General features: G+C 43.6%; 1 protein-coding gene across 2 annotated transcripts in view; it reads right to left on the reverse strand.

Moving 5' to 3' along the window:
* Nucleotides 1-16,842, reverse strand: part of Ipo8 (importin 8) — a 64,139-nt gene that overhangs the window by 8,538 nt on the left and 38,759 nt on the right. For both annotated transcript variants that reach the window (XM_041639595.1, XM_041639587.1), the window contains exons 16-21: nt 16,241-16,366; nt 9,995-10,061; nt 8,307-8,432; nt 7,052-7,149; nt 3,896-3,991; nt 1,668-1,888 (exon numbers count right to left, since the gene is read on the reverse strand). In XM_041639595.1, the coding sequence (XP_041495529.1) occupies nt 1,668-1,888; nt 3,896-3,991; nt 7,052-7,149; nt 8,307-8,432; nt 9,995-10,061; nt 16,241-16,366 (734 nt within the window). The remainder of the gene's footprint in view (nt 1-1,667; nt 1,889-3,895; nt 3,992-7,051; nt 7,150-8,306; nt 8,433-9,994; nt 10,062-16,240; nt 16,367-16,842) is intronic.

Below are 16,842 nucleotides of genomic sequence, written 5' to 3' on the forward strand. Positions count from 1 at the left end.
AACACTTCTTCCGGCCTCTGAGGGTACCCACCCTGCACAGTATACACACAGTAAGCATCCACAGAGACGCACACACACACATGACTCATACACACGGTAAGCATCCACAGAGATATACACATACACACACGACTCATACATACGGTAAGCATCCACAGAGATATACACATACACACACGATTCATACATACGGTAAGCATCCACAGAGACGCACACACACATGACTCATACACACGGTAAGCATCCACAGAGATACACACATACACACACATGACTCATACACACAGTAAACATCCACAGAGACGCACACACACATGACTCATACACACGGTAAGCATCCACAGAGACGCACACACACATGACTCATACACACGGTAAGCATCCACAGACACACACACACACATGACTCATACACACGGTAAGCATCCACAGAGATACACACACACACACATGACTCATACACACGGTAAGCATCCACAGAGATACACACATACACACACGACTCATACACACAGTAAGCATCCACAGAGACACACACACACAGATGACTCATACACACGGTAAGCATCCACAGAGACGCACACACACATGACTCATACACACGGTAAGCATCCACAGAGATATACACATACACACACGACTCATACACACAGTAAGCATCCACAGAGACACACACACACAGATGACTCATACACACGGTAAGCATCCACAGAGACGCACACACACATGACTCATACACACGGTAAGCATCCACAGAGATATACACATACACACACATGACTCATACACACAGTAAGCATCCACAGAGACACACACACACACATGACTCATACACACAGTAAACATCCACAGAGACGCACACACACATGACTCATACACACGGTAAGCATCCACAGAGACGCACACACACACATGACTCATACACACGGTAAGCATCCACAGAGACGCACACACACAGATGACTCATACACACGGTAAGCATTAACAGAGATACACACACACACACACGACTCATACACACGGTAAGCATCCACAGAGACGCACACACACGACTCATACACACGGTAAGCATCCACAGAGACGCACACACACATGACTCATACACACGGTAAGCATAAACAGAGATACACACACACATGACTCATACACACGGTAAGCATCCACAGAGATACATACATATACATGAATAAAACTGAATCTTACGAGCCCAGTACTCAGAAGGTAGAGGCAGGAGGAGCAAGCATTCAAGGCCAGCCTGGGCACATGAAATCTGTCTTGAAAACAAAATTAAAAACAACTATTCTATATTATATACTATATAATGTATCTTTCCATCAGGTTATACTTCAAAACACATTCCTAATTTTCTGGATTAAAGTGATGGCTCAGCAGGTAAAGGTGCTGGGCCCAAATGAGTTAAGAACAAAATCACTCCTAAAAGCTGTGCTCAGACATCCTTTACACACACGGCATGACACGTTGTGCCCACACACATAAACTGGCACAGATACAGAGTATCTTTTTAAATATTTCTAATTTTCAAAAATTTAAATAATAATGGACTAAAAATAGTCCCCAAGATATAAAACTATCCCTCAACACAACACTGTATTAAAAACTAAACTTCCCAAAACATCAAGGCCATGTAAAACCAACAGGGCACATACCCAAGGAAGTAATCCGTGTCGTTCATCCACTGGTTTATGAACTGCGAGGTGACGGGTCCCGGGTTGTGTGGCAGCTGGACTTGCTCCAGAGTGTGGAACAACAGCTCGGGGCTGTAGTAGAGGGCAGCGATCGCCACCTGGAGACACATCGTACGCAGCTCGCTGGTCTTGACCCCACGGGTCAGTCTCTCCAGGACAAGTTGAACGAACAGCGGGATACACTGGAGGGTGGGACAGAGGCAAGAGTCACCCACACGCTGCAGCCAAGAGCCTTTCCGAAGGCTGATGCTGGCTGTGGCCCCAATAAATCTATCTTTGTGACTAAATAAAGTGCTTATTTCAACTGTGTGTAGGATATTTGAAGACATATATTCCCAAACCAAGAGAGACCAAGAGACTAAGCAGACAAAAAGTGACGGTCTCGTTCCCTCTTATGTCCACACTGCAGCCAGCAGGAAATAGTTTGTGAGCTCCACCTTCAAAAGAGCTCCTTCACTCAGCCACTTCCATGTTCAAGGTAAATGACAAAGGTAGGGTTGATGCCAATTTGGAAATAAATGAATCAGACTACGACAATACTGTGGGTCCCCTGACTGCAATGCTAACTCAAGCTTGTATTTCTCATCTAGATACTCACTGATACTGGACTGGATGGTGTCACACATGTCTGATATCATCTACATTAGAACCACAAGTCATGGTGAAGTAATTATTTAATAATCAGTAAAATCACAAGGAAAGCCAGCCATGGTGGTGCATGCTTTTAATCCTAGCACTCAGGAGGCAGAGGCAGGGGGTTCTATGAGTTGAGGCCAGCCTGGTCTACAGAGCAAGTTTTAGAAAAACCCTGTCTCAAGAACCTCCCTGCTTAAAAAACAAACGAACAAAAAACCCAAACTTTCTGACATGTTTCAAAACTAAAGTTAACGAATTTACTATCATATGTAAAGCCACCAAGAGTTAAAGAAACCTTTAGGTTTTAAAATTAATATAACAATTATCCCTTCCATTAAATTAAAAGAAGACTGACGACTTAGGAAAATATATTCATAGAAATACATTATCCAATAAGAAATGAATAAATAAATGAATGAAAGACCAGCAGCAGCACTGGCATCCCAGACGAGACACACCAGCCCTTCCTCTAGTCGACAGGAAACCCAGAGGAGGGCAGTCCAGGCTCTGGCTGAGGGTGCTATGCAGTGTCCACACCAACATTCCATCACCTACAGTCCTCAGCTCGTTGGCAGAGGTCATGAGCTTCCCTCTGAAGCCCAGGACTAGTGCACACTCGCTGTATTACGCTGCAGACTCTCGTTGACTAGACAAGGTTGGTCCAGCTCCTTCCTACTTACCACACCCCTCCAAACTGAAGCTGTCACCTTTTCCCACCGATACAACTCTCCTAAGTTGGTGATGAGATAAAGTCACCGGACAGAAGTTTTCACATCCCATCTTTCTATCTCAAGACAAGTCACTGTGAGCATTATCCAAACAGCCCTTTCATGATAATCAATAGGCCCTAGGGTTTAGAAAGCAAAACCATTCCATAGTTAACTTGGAAACAATACAAACCCAGCTTCCTAGACACACTCCAGACAGTCGCTCAGCAATGGAATCTGTCGACTTTTGTGTGGCTCATTTTCCCTAGATTTGGCCCTAGAAAACTTGTTTAATGAACATCTATGACCACCTGCAGGCAGTAAGTGTGGGTAGCACAGCCCCGCTCCCACCTGCTGCTGCCCATGGCCTCCTTACCCAGGGCAGGTTCCGCAGGCAAACCGAGGTGTTTGCCCTTGCCCGGCTCCCACCTAATGCCTTCCACAGGAGCTCCTGCTGCAGATCCTGCTCTTCCCTTCCCACTGCTCTCCCCAAGCCTCCTCGCTCATCTACAGAAGACCCGCTCATTGGTAGCACACTCAGCACCCAGACCCTGGCCTTTGCTCTTGTCATTTCTCTGCGCGAGGGCTCTGTTTAACTGCTCAGAGCAGGAGCTAGCCCACATGATCCCTACTCTCTCTACTGCATACGCTCCTGTTTGTTTATTGTAATGTTATTGTTACCATTGCCATGAATGTTTCTGAGTCTTTTTTTTTCTATCAAATAGGATTTGCATCAGCAAACACACACTATGGCTGCCTTTCCATCAAAATATAAGTAGAGTATCAGTCAGGCATGGACATTTTTACATTAAGTGTCCAGGAGGAGGCTTTTCTAATAAGTATCACCTGGTCAATTCCCCTTCCTTTGCACTGGAGGATGATGACTTCCAGGAGTTTGGCAGCATGGCACTCGGCGTCCTCTCCTGAGTCTCCACACAGGACCTAGAGTGACAAGAGTGTCAGAGGAAGCAAACCCCTGTGAATTCAGTCACAGAAATAAGCTTTTATTGTTTTTTGAGACAGGATCTCTATGCAGCCCTGGCTGGCCTAGAACTCACTGTGTGGACTGCCTGCATCAGTCTCAGAGAACTCCACCTGTCTCTCTGCCTTTCAAGTGCTGGGATTAAAGGCCTGTGCCATCAACCCTGCAGGGATCACAGTTTTTAGAAAAGAAATTGGCTAGGCGGGTGTGGTAGTGCACACCTTTAATCCCAGCATTGGAAGGCTGAGGCAGGCAGTTCTCTCTGAGCCCAAAGCCTGTCTGATCTTTATTTGCACAAAGGTAATTTACAAACAGGCTGTGGAGCCACACACCTGAGTTCAAACTTGGCTCCAACATAGAAGCTCTGAAACCTGGTTACTAAGCAGCAGCCCAGTGATAAATGTAGGGTTCTCGAATGTCTTAGGGCTACATAGGGTCAAAAAGCCCAGAATTGTTGCTAAAGAAGAGATATTTTCTTCATAGGTGTAGCCACTGGCAAGACGCCAGTGCTCATGTACACAACCCTAAGAAAACTGGGTCAGAGAAAGGGGAGCAGGCATGAACGTTCATAGGACACCAGTCTGGGAGAGAAGGAGTCACGGGGAGTTGGAGCCAGACAAGCGGGGGCAATAATGAGTAATTATGACTGACATACAAGTGCATGTATGAAAATAATGTTATAATGAAACATTACTATGTATAATTAATTCATGTTATCAAAAACATTTTTAAAAGAGTCTGACATGGTGTCACATGCCTTTAATCCCAGCATTCAGAAGGCAGAGGCAGGTGGATTTCTGTGAGTTCCAAACCAGCCTGGTAAACAAAATGAGTTCCAGGCCAGTCAGAGCTACACAGTAAAACCCTGTCTCAAACAGAATACTGGGGAGGGGAGGTGGGGGACAGCCTACAGAGGATGTCTCGGCAGTTAAGAATGCCCTGGCAGAGGACCAGAATTTGGTTCCCAGCACCCACACTGGGAGACGCATAACCACCTGTAACACCAGCTCCAGGGGACCTGATGCTTTCTTCTGGCCTCCTTGAGCAATGCACTCACACACACACACACACACACACACACTTAAAAATATTTTTAAAGCACACAGGAAATGCCTGATGCATTGCAAGAATTCTTTAAATATGAGCTAGTATTAGAACGAAAAATGAGCTACATGTCACCTACTTGACAAGAACCTCCTGTGAACACTGCCTGGCCTTTGTCTGCTGCAGGAGCAGCTGAACTGCGATGGGACACACAACTGCTCTACTGCAATTCTCTGTCCCCCTCTCCTCACACCACAACTGAGGGCTAAAACCTGAAGACCGACAGGTGGGAATGGTTCAGTCAAGGGGCTATCACAGAGCTACGGAAGGTTTAAAATCTCAGGATAGATAAGATCAAGGGGCTATCACAGAGCTACGGAAGGTTTAAAATCTCAGGATAGATAAGATCAAGGGGCTATCACAGAGCTACAGAAGGTTTAAAATCTCAGGATAGATAAGATCAAGGGGCTATCACAGAGCTACAGAAGGTTTAAAATCTCAGGATAGATAAGATCAAGGGGCTATCACAGAGCTACAGAAGGTTTATCTCAGGATAAATAAGACATCTGCACAACTTTGTAAGCTCTTTATAATCTAGCTGGGACCTAAAGCAGACACACTAGTCACCAGCCCCGAATACACCTCCCTGTGAGAACATGGGCTGCATTACAGTTATTTTCCCTCGAATTCTACGGCCAAATTTCTTGGTTTCTGACTAGTTGAACTTTCCACAATCTGCCTGCCAGCTTGATGTAACACAAGTTTACACACACACACACACACGCACGCACACACACACACACACACACACACACACACTTACCTGAAGGAGGCAAACATGACTTAGTCATCAAAAACTTCTTAGGATATAACCAAATGAGGATTAAGTTAACATAGTGGGCAATTATGTCTGTGTATAAGCATCAATGAATTATCACAAAGTATGCTTTTGAAACTTTTATCATTGTTTTATGCTGCTTATGTTCAAATTAACTACATGTTAGTACACAGGTGGCTTCCAATATACAATTAATTAAAGGTAAAGACTGGCACCATTCTGTCACAGGCTGGCAACCTATAGCGTCAGTTTTCCCATCACTTTAATTAGCCACAAGTTTATGTTCTTAAATTTTCTTTTTATATTTATCTAATTTTATCTATGGCTTTCATGTAGGTATGTGCATCTGTACATGTCTGGTGCCCAGAGGCCAGAAAAAGGTGTTCAAATCCACAGGGACTGGAGTCACAGATGGCTGTGAGCCACCATGTGGGCGCTGAGTACCGAACCTGAGTCCACAGGGACTGGAGTCACAGATGGCTGTGAGCCACCATGTGGGCGCTGAGTACCAAACCTGAGTCCACAGGGACTGGAGTACAGAGGGCTGTGAGCCACCATGTGGGCGCTGAGTACCAAACCTGAGTCCACAGGGACTGGAGTCACAGATGGCTGTGAGCCACCATGTGGGCGCTGAGTACCGAACCTGAGTCCTCTGCAAAAGCAACAGGCTCTCAACCACTGAGCCATCTCTCCAGCACCCACAAGTTTATATTTTTGAAAGAAAAAGAATGGAAAGAAAAGTAGAGTGCTGGCCCTCCACAGCCACAGGAGGCTGAATCTCTATCCACTAAATCTCTGGCCCACGTGGTGTAACAACTGTTTACATCACACTCTACTGTCCTGGTGTTATTACACAAGTGGACTGAGTGCACAGCGAGATGCGCGGTGGCTATGGGCAGATACCGTACTTGTCAGTTATGAGGCTGGAGGACCACAGAGTCTCCATGGATACAGAGAGATGGCTGTAAGTACGTAAACACGGAAGTGACACTCGTAAGTAAAACGTGTAACACATATTGTGAAACTAAAATTACAACAATCACAAACTTAATTTTTAAAATGAAACTGACAAGTCTATTCCGGTAAATTAAACACAAGACGTTGCGAAGACTCACGTGACAGCTGAGGCTGCACCTACCTTCCTGCACATGGAGAACAGGACTTCCAAGTGCTTTGGATTGGACAGCAGCGTGTTGGTGTCCACTGTCACGTAATTATGCAGGAGCGGCATCATGTCTGGGGAAAGACAGAAGCCCAGAGACGTGTGCAACAGGAGCAGAATGAATGTTCCCACTGGAGCACTGCTGCAGCACCCAGACACCGTGTCTCCTTAGCATTGCTGCAGCAGTCAGACACCGTGTCTCCTTAGCATTGCTGCAGCACCCAGACACCGTGTCTCCTTAGCATTGCTGCGCACCCAGACACCGTCTCTCCTTAGCATTGCTGCAGCACCCAGACACCGTGTCTCCTTAGCATTGCTGCGACACCCAGACACCGTGTCTCCTTAGCACTGCTGCAGCACCCAGACACCGTGTCTCCTTAGCATTGCTGCGACACCCAGACACCGTGTCTCCTTAGCATTGCTGCAGCACCCAGACACCGTGTCTCCTTAGCATTGCTGCAGCAGTCAGACACCATGTCTCCTTAGCATTGCTGCAACACCCAGACACCGTGTCTCCTTAGCATTGCTGCAGCAGTCAGACACCGTGTCTCCTTAGCATTGCTGCAGCACCCAGACACCGTGTCTCCTTAGCACTGCTGCAGCAGTCAGACACCGTGTCTCCTTAGCATTGCTGCAGCACACAGACACCGTGTCTCCTTAGCACTGCTGCAGCACCCAGACACCGTGTCTCCTTAGCATTGCTGCAGCAGTCAGACACCGTGTCTCCTTAGCATTGCTGCAGCACCCAGACACCGTGTCTCCTTAGCATTGCTGCAGCACCCAGACACCGTATCTCCTTAGCATTGCTGCAGCACCCAGACACCGTGTCTCCTGCAGTCAGACACCGTGTCTCCTTAGCATTGCTGCGACACCCAGACACTGTGTCTCCCTCAGCAGCACAACCCAACACACTGCCAAGGTTCTCAGTGGTTGCCTTTAGTTCACCCTTGCCAACCCCGCTCCCACAAGAATGAAAACTAGAGAAGGGCTCAGCTGTTCACTGCTGGGTGGCTGGGCGGAGAGCAGTGCTTAGAACATAGCTAAGTGCACAGAACATGAACACATGCTCTGGCTTCAAACGAACGTAAGAAACGAGACATACAAACCCACGTCCTCTGCCTGTCTAAGGCTGGAACACTGCTATAAGCACCCCACGTCTGATTAGTACTAATCACCAATTGCTAAGGGAAGCATGTCTAGAAAGAAGAACTGTAGTGTGATCGTTACATACCTGTAAAGTACTCGAAGGAATCCTGCTGGAAAACTTCATATAAAATGCCCAGGAGCTGCCACATCTGCGGGGAGATGGCATGGCAGGTTAAACTGTATGCCAGGGAGAGGATTTCCTCATAGAATTCTAGAAGGGAAAAACCTCTCGTTAGAATGGGAGGAAACAGAGAGATCAAAGGGACCACACAGAGGACTGAAAACATTGCTAAGGAGCATAAACGAGGCTGCCTTCAACTTTAAAATCAGTCCTATACTCAACAATGCAAAGCGACAATCTGCTCATAGCACTGAAAAAACAACAACTTGGAATTTCTATTTTATAGTGGCCTGTAGTCCCAGCACTCTGGAGGCAGAGGCAGAGGCAGGCAAATCTCTAAGCTCAAGGCCAGCCTGGTTTACATAGCAAGTTCCAGGCAAAGCCAAGACAACATAGTGAAATCCTGTGGAGAAGAAAAAGAAGTCAGATTTCAGCCTGGCATAGTAGCACACATCTTTAATCCCAGCACTCAGGAGGCAGAGGCAGATGGATGTCTGGAGGCCAGCCTGGGCTACAAAGAAGAGTTCCAGGACAGCCAGAGCTATACAGTGAGACCCTGTCTCAAAAAAACAAAAACAGAAAACCAGTAACAAGAAAATCAAATTTCTATTTTATAGCATAAAATAGAATTTCTATCTGTAAATTCATATTGCAAGTATATAGGATAACTGTATTAGCATACCTCTATCATGTAGATTTAAAATGTATAAGCTATTAGTAATTTTTGAGACCTTAATGATGCAGAGATAATATACATTACTATCTCGTTTATAGTTTTACTAATAACTATGAAAGAGCATTTTCTTCAAGTTATAGAACTTGCAGTTTGAGCAGTATTCTTTACTGACCTCAGAACACTTTATACCCACTATAAGAGGCCCAAAGAAATGCTGTTTTCACACGCACTATCATGATCTCGGTCAAAACTGTATCTAAATATTTCATCAGAAAATGCATGGCTCTTACTTCCAGGCAGAGATATCTAACTTCTAAACTCTGCTTTTTCTAGCACGTACCTTGGAAGCTCACAGTTTTTCTGTTAACGTATACTCCTGGTGAAACACTTGTCTAATTGAGCACTTTTCAAATCCCAGATAAACTTCATCCCAGTCTCCTCCCTCCCCTTCCCTGTCTTTCTCTCTCGCTCCTTCCCCCACTTCTTTCTTTCTCCCTCTGCCCCTCCACACTAGGTCTCAAGTAGCCCAGGCTGGCCTCAAACTCCCTGTGTAGCCAACTTCTAATCTTCCTTCCTCTCTCTCCTCAGAAGTACTGAGAACTCAGGCAAGTCCCACCACACGGGGGTCTGTTGGTGCAGGGAACAAACCCAGGGCTTCCTGCCTGCCAGGCAAGCCCTCCACCAACTGAACTGCATCCCCAGCACCAGCCCAGTTCTGCTGAAAATGTAGACACTACATTCACCATCCTTTAAATTTCCTAGAAACAAAAATTCTTCTCTGGACACATTAGGAGTTCCCCACTGAATGAGAACATACCTAGCTAATATCAGAAAGCTGAGCCTCAAGTTTAAAGAACACAACTTCCACTCTCTCAAAACTGTATGCCTAAGTTTAAAGAGCTAAAAGAACGTACTTTTGAGTTCATCAAATTGAAAAAAAATCTCAGTTTACCTTTTCTCAGACCTCTGAACTTACCAATGACATGCTTCTGTAAAACAAGATCAATGATTCTCAGGCAGATGTTCTCCAACTGCTGTGTGATCTAAAGACAAATTTTAAAGAATCTAAAATTTACTGTAGTCATTCTAAGGTTATTGTGTAAATTAATATTATATTAATAAAATATCCACAGATATTTGAGAGAAGTTACAATCTTCATGTAAAAATTAAATATGTAAAAATACAAGAGAATTCTGAAAGCAGACCAATGATAGGAATGAAAGTTAAATCCATGGAAAATTAGAATTAGATACTTCCCTACCTCATATTCTAAAGCAAATGATTCCTAATGGATCAAAGATTTCTATGTAAAAAACTTAATATAAAATATATCAGAAAAAGTAAAAGAATTCTTGTATAACCATAAGGAAGTAAAGAAAGTCACAGCCAAAGTAAGAAACCACCTGACTGCAACACTGTCAAGTATTCCCACACAGGGGCAGGAGCAGATCAAGACGAAGCCACACAGACTGAAACAGTCCAGTAGGATCGCAAACAACATTAAATTCTCCTTACACATGAACTCTAACAACTTGACAGAAAAGTAGCTAAGCCTATAAAGCAATAATAAAGAAGAGCCTCAAGCTCATGAAGAGACTGTCACCCTCACACTTGACGACTAGGACACTACATGGCTGTGTCACAAGTGAGGGGCAGGAGGACAGGCGCTCTGATCTCAGGATCGCACACTCACATGCCTGACAGTTTTGCAGTGGGGGGTGGCCTTGAACTCACAGAGATTCATTTGCCTCTGTCTCCCGAATGTGCCCCCATGGCCTGGCCTCTACGGCTAACTAGTGGCTAGGTCTGCACTCTGAGCGTCAAGCAAGCTTTATTCGTTAGATCACAAACACCACACATCTCCTCGAGGAAGTCACCACAGACACGTCTCACTCCAGCGACAGGACATGGATAAAGCCATTCAGCGCAGCAATATCTGTGACAGTAACAACCAAGTATCCACTGAACAGAGAACGTCAGTGTCTATTCGTGACGGGCTGTGTGACTGTGACATGCATACAAGAGAATACTATTACAACTATATGCTTACTGACTGATAGGGAAGAATCACGAGATACAATGAGTGGAACGTGACAGTTAAAACTACTGCACAATGTGTTGCTATGCAGCTCCACCTCCTGAGCAGAACAACTCCCACCTTCATCAGCAGCGGTGTCTACAAGTCAAGAGTCCACCACGAGTGGTCCTGCCAACTACCAACGTTCCTCACAGGAGGGTATGGGGCAATCATTGGACCCAAACTTGAGAATCCTTCCCATCTTTGCTTCCAGAGACTAGCTGCTGTATCAGATAAGACCCCTAAGACAGGGTCTTACTCTATCTCCGGTTGTTCCTGGAACTCACTCTGTAGAACAGACTGGCCTTGAACTCACAGAAATCTGCCTGCCTCTGCCTCCCAAGTGCTAGGATTAAAGGTGAACGACACTATTCTTGTATGATACTATTTTATATTTTTTAAAAGTGAATAAAAGTTAAAATCAGTGGTGAGATATACTTTCATGTAAATTTATAATTCAACCTTAGAACATAGTCTAATACTCAATTTTAATTTCATTTTGGGTATTTTATTTAATTGAAATAATTTATAGGTACAGTTTGATAATTTGATATATGCTAAACTATTATTTGGAAGATCAAATGATCCAAAATCTGGACTCTACCAATATCCTTAAAACATCAGATAAAAATGAACCTGTTTGAGTACCCATTCTGGATTTCCAATTTTGCCCTTTCTAACCAACCATAGGTGTGTTCTTCTTTGAGAGAGGTCTGGCTTCCAGAGTTCACCTTCACTACATGGAAGTTCAAAGTTAATGAATGGGGAAGGGGAGAGGTCCCAGCAGTCAAGAGTGTGTGAGAGCTCCAGTTCAGCACACAACACAGAGTAACTCCAGTTCCTGGGGATTTGATACACCTATGTGCACATACCCACATGTAGACACACACACACACACATATAACTAAGATATACACATACCCACGTGTACACACACGCACACATATATAAGATATACACATACCCGCGTGTTGACACACGCACACATATACAAGATATACACATACCCGCGTGTACACACACGCACACATATATAAGATAAACACATACTCACGTGTACACACACATATATAACTAAGATATACACATACCCACGTGTACACACACGCACGCATATATAAGATAAACACATACCCGCGTGTTGACACACGCACTCATATACAAGATATACACATACCCGCGTGTACACACACGCACACATATATAAGATAAAAACATACCCACGTGTACACACACACACATATATAAGATATACACATACACACGTGTACACACACGCACGCATATATAAGATAAACACATACCCACATGTACACACACGCACACCTATATAAGATATACACATACCCACATGTACATACACACGCACACATATATAAGATAAACACATACCCACATGTACACACACATGCACACCTATATAAGATATACACATACCCACATGTACATACACACGCACACATATATAAGATAAAAACATACCCACGTGTACACACACGCACACATATATAACTAAGATATACACATACCCACGTGTACACACACACGCACACATATATAAGATATAGACATACCCACGTGTAGACACACACACATATATAAGATATACACACACACGTGTACACACATGCACACATATAACTAAGATATACACATACCCACATGTACATACACACGCACACATATATAAGATATACACATACCCACGTGTACACACACGCACGCATATATAAGATATACACATACCCACATGTACACACACGCACACATATAACTAAGATATACACATACCCACGTGTACATACACACGCACGCATATATAAGATATACACATACCCACGTGTACACACACGCACGCATATATAAGATATACACATACCCACGTGTACACACACGCACGCATATATAAGATATACACATACCCACGTGTACACACACGCACGCATATATAAGATATACACATACCCACGTGTACACACACGCACGCATATATAAGATATACACATACCCACGTGTACACACACGCACACATATAAGATAAAAACATACCCACGTGTACATACACGCACACATATATAACTAAGATATACACATACCCACGTGTAGACACATATAACTAAGATATACGCATACCCACGTGTACATACACGCACACATATATAACTAAGATATTCGCATACCCACGTGTAGACACATGCACACATATATAAGATAAAAATATACCCACGTGTACACAAATGCACACATATATAACTAAGATATACGCATACCCACGTGTACACACACGCACACATATATAAGATAAAAATATACCCACGGGTACACACATGCACACATATATAACTAAGATATACACATACCCACGGGTACACACATGCACACATATATAAGATAAAAATATACCCACGTGTACATACATGCACACATATATAACTAAGATATACACATACCCACGTGTAGACACACGCACACATATCTAAGATAAACACATATCCACGTGTACACACACGCACACATATATAACTAAGATATACACATACCCACGTGTAGACACACACATATAACTAAGATATACACATACCCACGTGTAGACACACACATATAACTAAGATATACACACATGCACGCAACAATTGATGAAAGAGAGGGGAGCATATGGGGGGTCTGCAGGGAGGAAAAGGACCAGAGAAACGATAAAAGTAAGAACAGGTGACGAGGAGGCCAGATCGCAGCCAGGTTTGCCTCTAATTACACTGAAGGTTTTATATTTTCATCTCTAGGCAGGAAGCCAGATGTGAATTGCTTAATGTGTCTAACTTTAACTCATGCCTCCTTTGATGATTATAGTTGTTAACTTTGAATGCTCAACATTACTTGAAGTTCAAAAAATAATATCAAGATCAAAAAGATTAAGCAAAAGACAAAGAACTATTGTTTCTAAAATAATCCTGCGGTTTGCTCTCCTCACCATACCATACTAGGAAAAACTGGGTTAGTGATTTCTTAGGTCTCATGAGATTGAAAATACAAGTGAAGGAAGTATAGCTGGCCTAAGTACAGCTACTCTAAGTTAATCTGGTCTAACGCACTGTCACCAAGAAAACCAGATTTTCAGCATGAAAACACAAAATTAAAATACTGAATATGGAAATTAAAATTTTACATAAAGTCCTGAGGTGCAGGAAGGTCTAGCAGAGAAACACTGCATGGTTCAGCAATCTGGGTGCCTTACGAACACGGGATGAATGTGTAGTCACATGGCTAACAGTGCTTCCCAAACCCTCACTGAGCAGATCTGTCACTGCTAAACACAGCAGCCTGTGCTCACAGATGCAATGAACACATGGCTAGTCTTCACTAAGGAAAGGCCATGGACCATTTGGAAAGGAGAACCCAGATGGACTGCAGGTTAGAAAAGCTGATGTGTGACAAGAACGTCCTAAGGACAAATCTAGACCTATACCTGACCAGCTGTGACCAGATACAATAGTCCTAAACCTCCTGACCCTCACATTTCTGCCTCTGCAAAGGAGACTCGATTACCTCTTGGCCAGCAAAGGGGTGAGCACTGAACAGAATGTCTAAACTCTCATCCCTGGGCCAGTTGGTGGAGTGACTGCCTAGCAAGCATGAAGCCCTGGATTCCAACCCCCAGCACTGCATAAAAAGCATGGGATTAAATACACCTGTTCTGTCCCAGCACAAGGGAAAGAGGTAAGGACAGGAGGATCCGGAGTTCAAGGCCATCCTTAGCTACAGAGTAAGACTGGGGTCAGCCTGGGTGGCATGACACACAGTCTCAAAAAATTAATTCTATAGCTCAATGTTCCTCTGGGATTTGGATGTCATCAAGTTCTTGCTTACTCCTTCCCATCCTTACTGTGCCTTTGGCATCACAACCCTGCTCCTTTACAAAGCCCGCCACTGTAATCGAAAGTTCCATCCTTCTCCACGAAGATTAGACTGTGGGTTCCTGGAAGGCAAGTCCCTTATTCTATTCAATCTGGAATTCACAGAAACCGAGCCTGGGAGGCTAGGATGACCTAGACTCAGATTAATACAAAGGTGTATGCAGGTTACTTTTAATAAATGTGTAACTTCCCTCCTTGATCATCTTAACACATTACTTCAAAATTTGAGAGAAATTCAATCTATTTGTTTGTGTGTTTGGACACAGAATTTCACTACCAAGTAAGTCCTGGTTCCTGTATAAATGCTCAATTATGAGGACAATTCTTCTTATTCTTCTTTTTTTTTTTTTTTTTTTTGAGAAAAAAGGGTTTATTTGACTTACACTTCCAGGTACTGAAGGAAGTTAGGACAGGAACTCAAATAGGGCAGGAACCTAGAGGCAGGAGCTTATGCAGAGGCCATGGAGGAGTGCTGCTTACTGGCTTGCTCCCTATGGCTTACTCAGCCTGTTTTCTTTTTTTTTTTTTTTAATTTTATTGATTTTTATTGAGAGCTCTACATTTTTCTCTGATCCTCTCCCTTCCTCTCCCCTCCCCCCTTCAACCCTCTCCCAAGGTCCCCATGCTCCCAATTTACTCAGAAGATCTTGTCTTTTTCTACTTCCCATGTAGATTAGATCTATGTATGTCTCTCTTATGGTCCTCATTGTTGTCTAGGTTCTCTGGGATTGTGATTTGGTGAGGACAATTCTTAAAAACTCACCAATACAATAAATACAAATCTTTAACACCAAGACTTTAGGCTGGTGTGATGGCTCAGGAGGTAGAATCTCAATGGTTAAAAATGCTTGCTGCTTTTTCAGCAAACCTGGGTTCCTATCCCAGCACCCATATCAGGTGGCCCACAACTGCGGACAACTCCAGCTCCAGGAAATCCGAGGCCCTCTTCTGGCCTCTAAGGATACCCACATACGTGCATACATTCAGTATACACACAACAAATACATAAATTTTAAAAACTTAAAGGGAAAAAATCATTTGCCACAAATGCCTGGCCACCTGAGTTCAATCCCAAAAAGCTACAATGGAAGAAGAAAACACAAGAGCTATCCTCTAACTTCCATACCACGGTGAGCACATAAAACACACACACACCAAACTAAGAATTCATAACCACCGGTCATATAAATTTCAGTTAATATAACCACTATAATAAAACACAAGGAGTCCCACCTCTTGATGATCTTCCACGACTGTTAGGATAGTGTCGATAGTATGCAAAATCCCCATAGCCATGACAGTTTTGTCTTCAACTTCTTCATATTCATCACTTTGAAGAACTTTACCAAATATCTCAGCCTGTAAAGATTACATTAGAATACTCACTAGCTGGTATCACTGCACCATGGCAGAGGGGCAGTGCTGCACCCAAAGGCCAGCATTTCTCAGACACTACGTTCTACACTCTGTTGACTGAATCACCTTTTCTCTTGCAATGGCAGATCATGTCATGCTTATATGAACACCTTCTGCATCCGTGATAGTCACTGACATGAACCACATATGAGCTATTATAGCCACTGACTAATATTTAACGTCTAGTAATCTGTAGACTAAATCAAATTCTAGAAATACTGAAAATAAGTGTTTCTAAAAGGAAAGATGTAACAGAACATTTAGAAGATGAAACCAAAGATCACTCGGAAGATGAAACAAAAACAGACACAGAAAAAAGAGAAGAAAAGCCATGGAGGCCCCAGTTCCAGTCTGATATTCCACATCAGGAAGCACAGGAGAGGGGAGAAAACAATAGGAACATTTTTAACAAAGAGGCA

This window comes from Microtus oregoni, unplaced genomic scaffold (assembly GCF_018167655.1).
Source record: "Microtus oregoni isolate MIOR12 unplaced genomic scaffold, Mior012 000002F_ref0000024, whole genome shotgun sequence".
Classification (NCBI taxonomy): Eukaryota; Metazoa; Chordata; class Mammalia; order Rodentia; family Cricetidae; genus Microtus; species Microtus oregoni.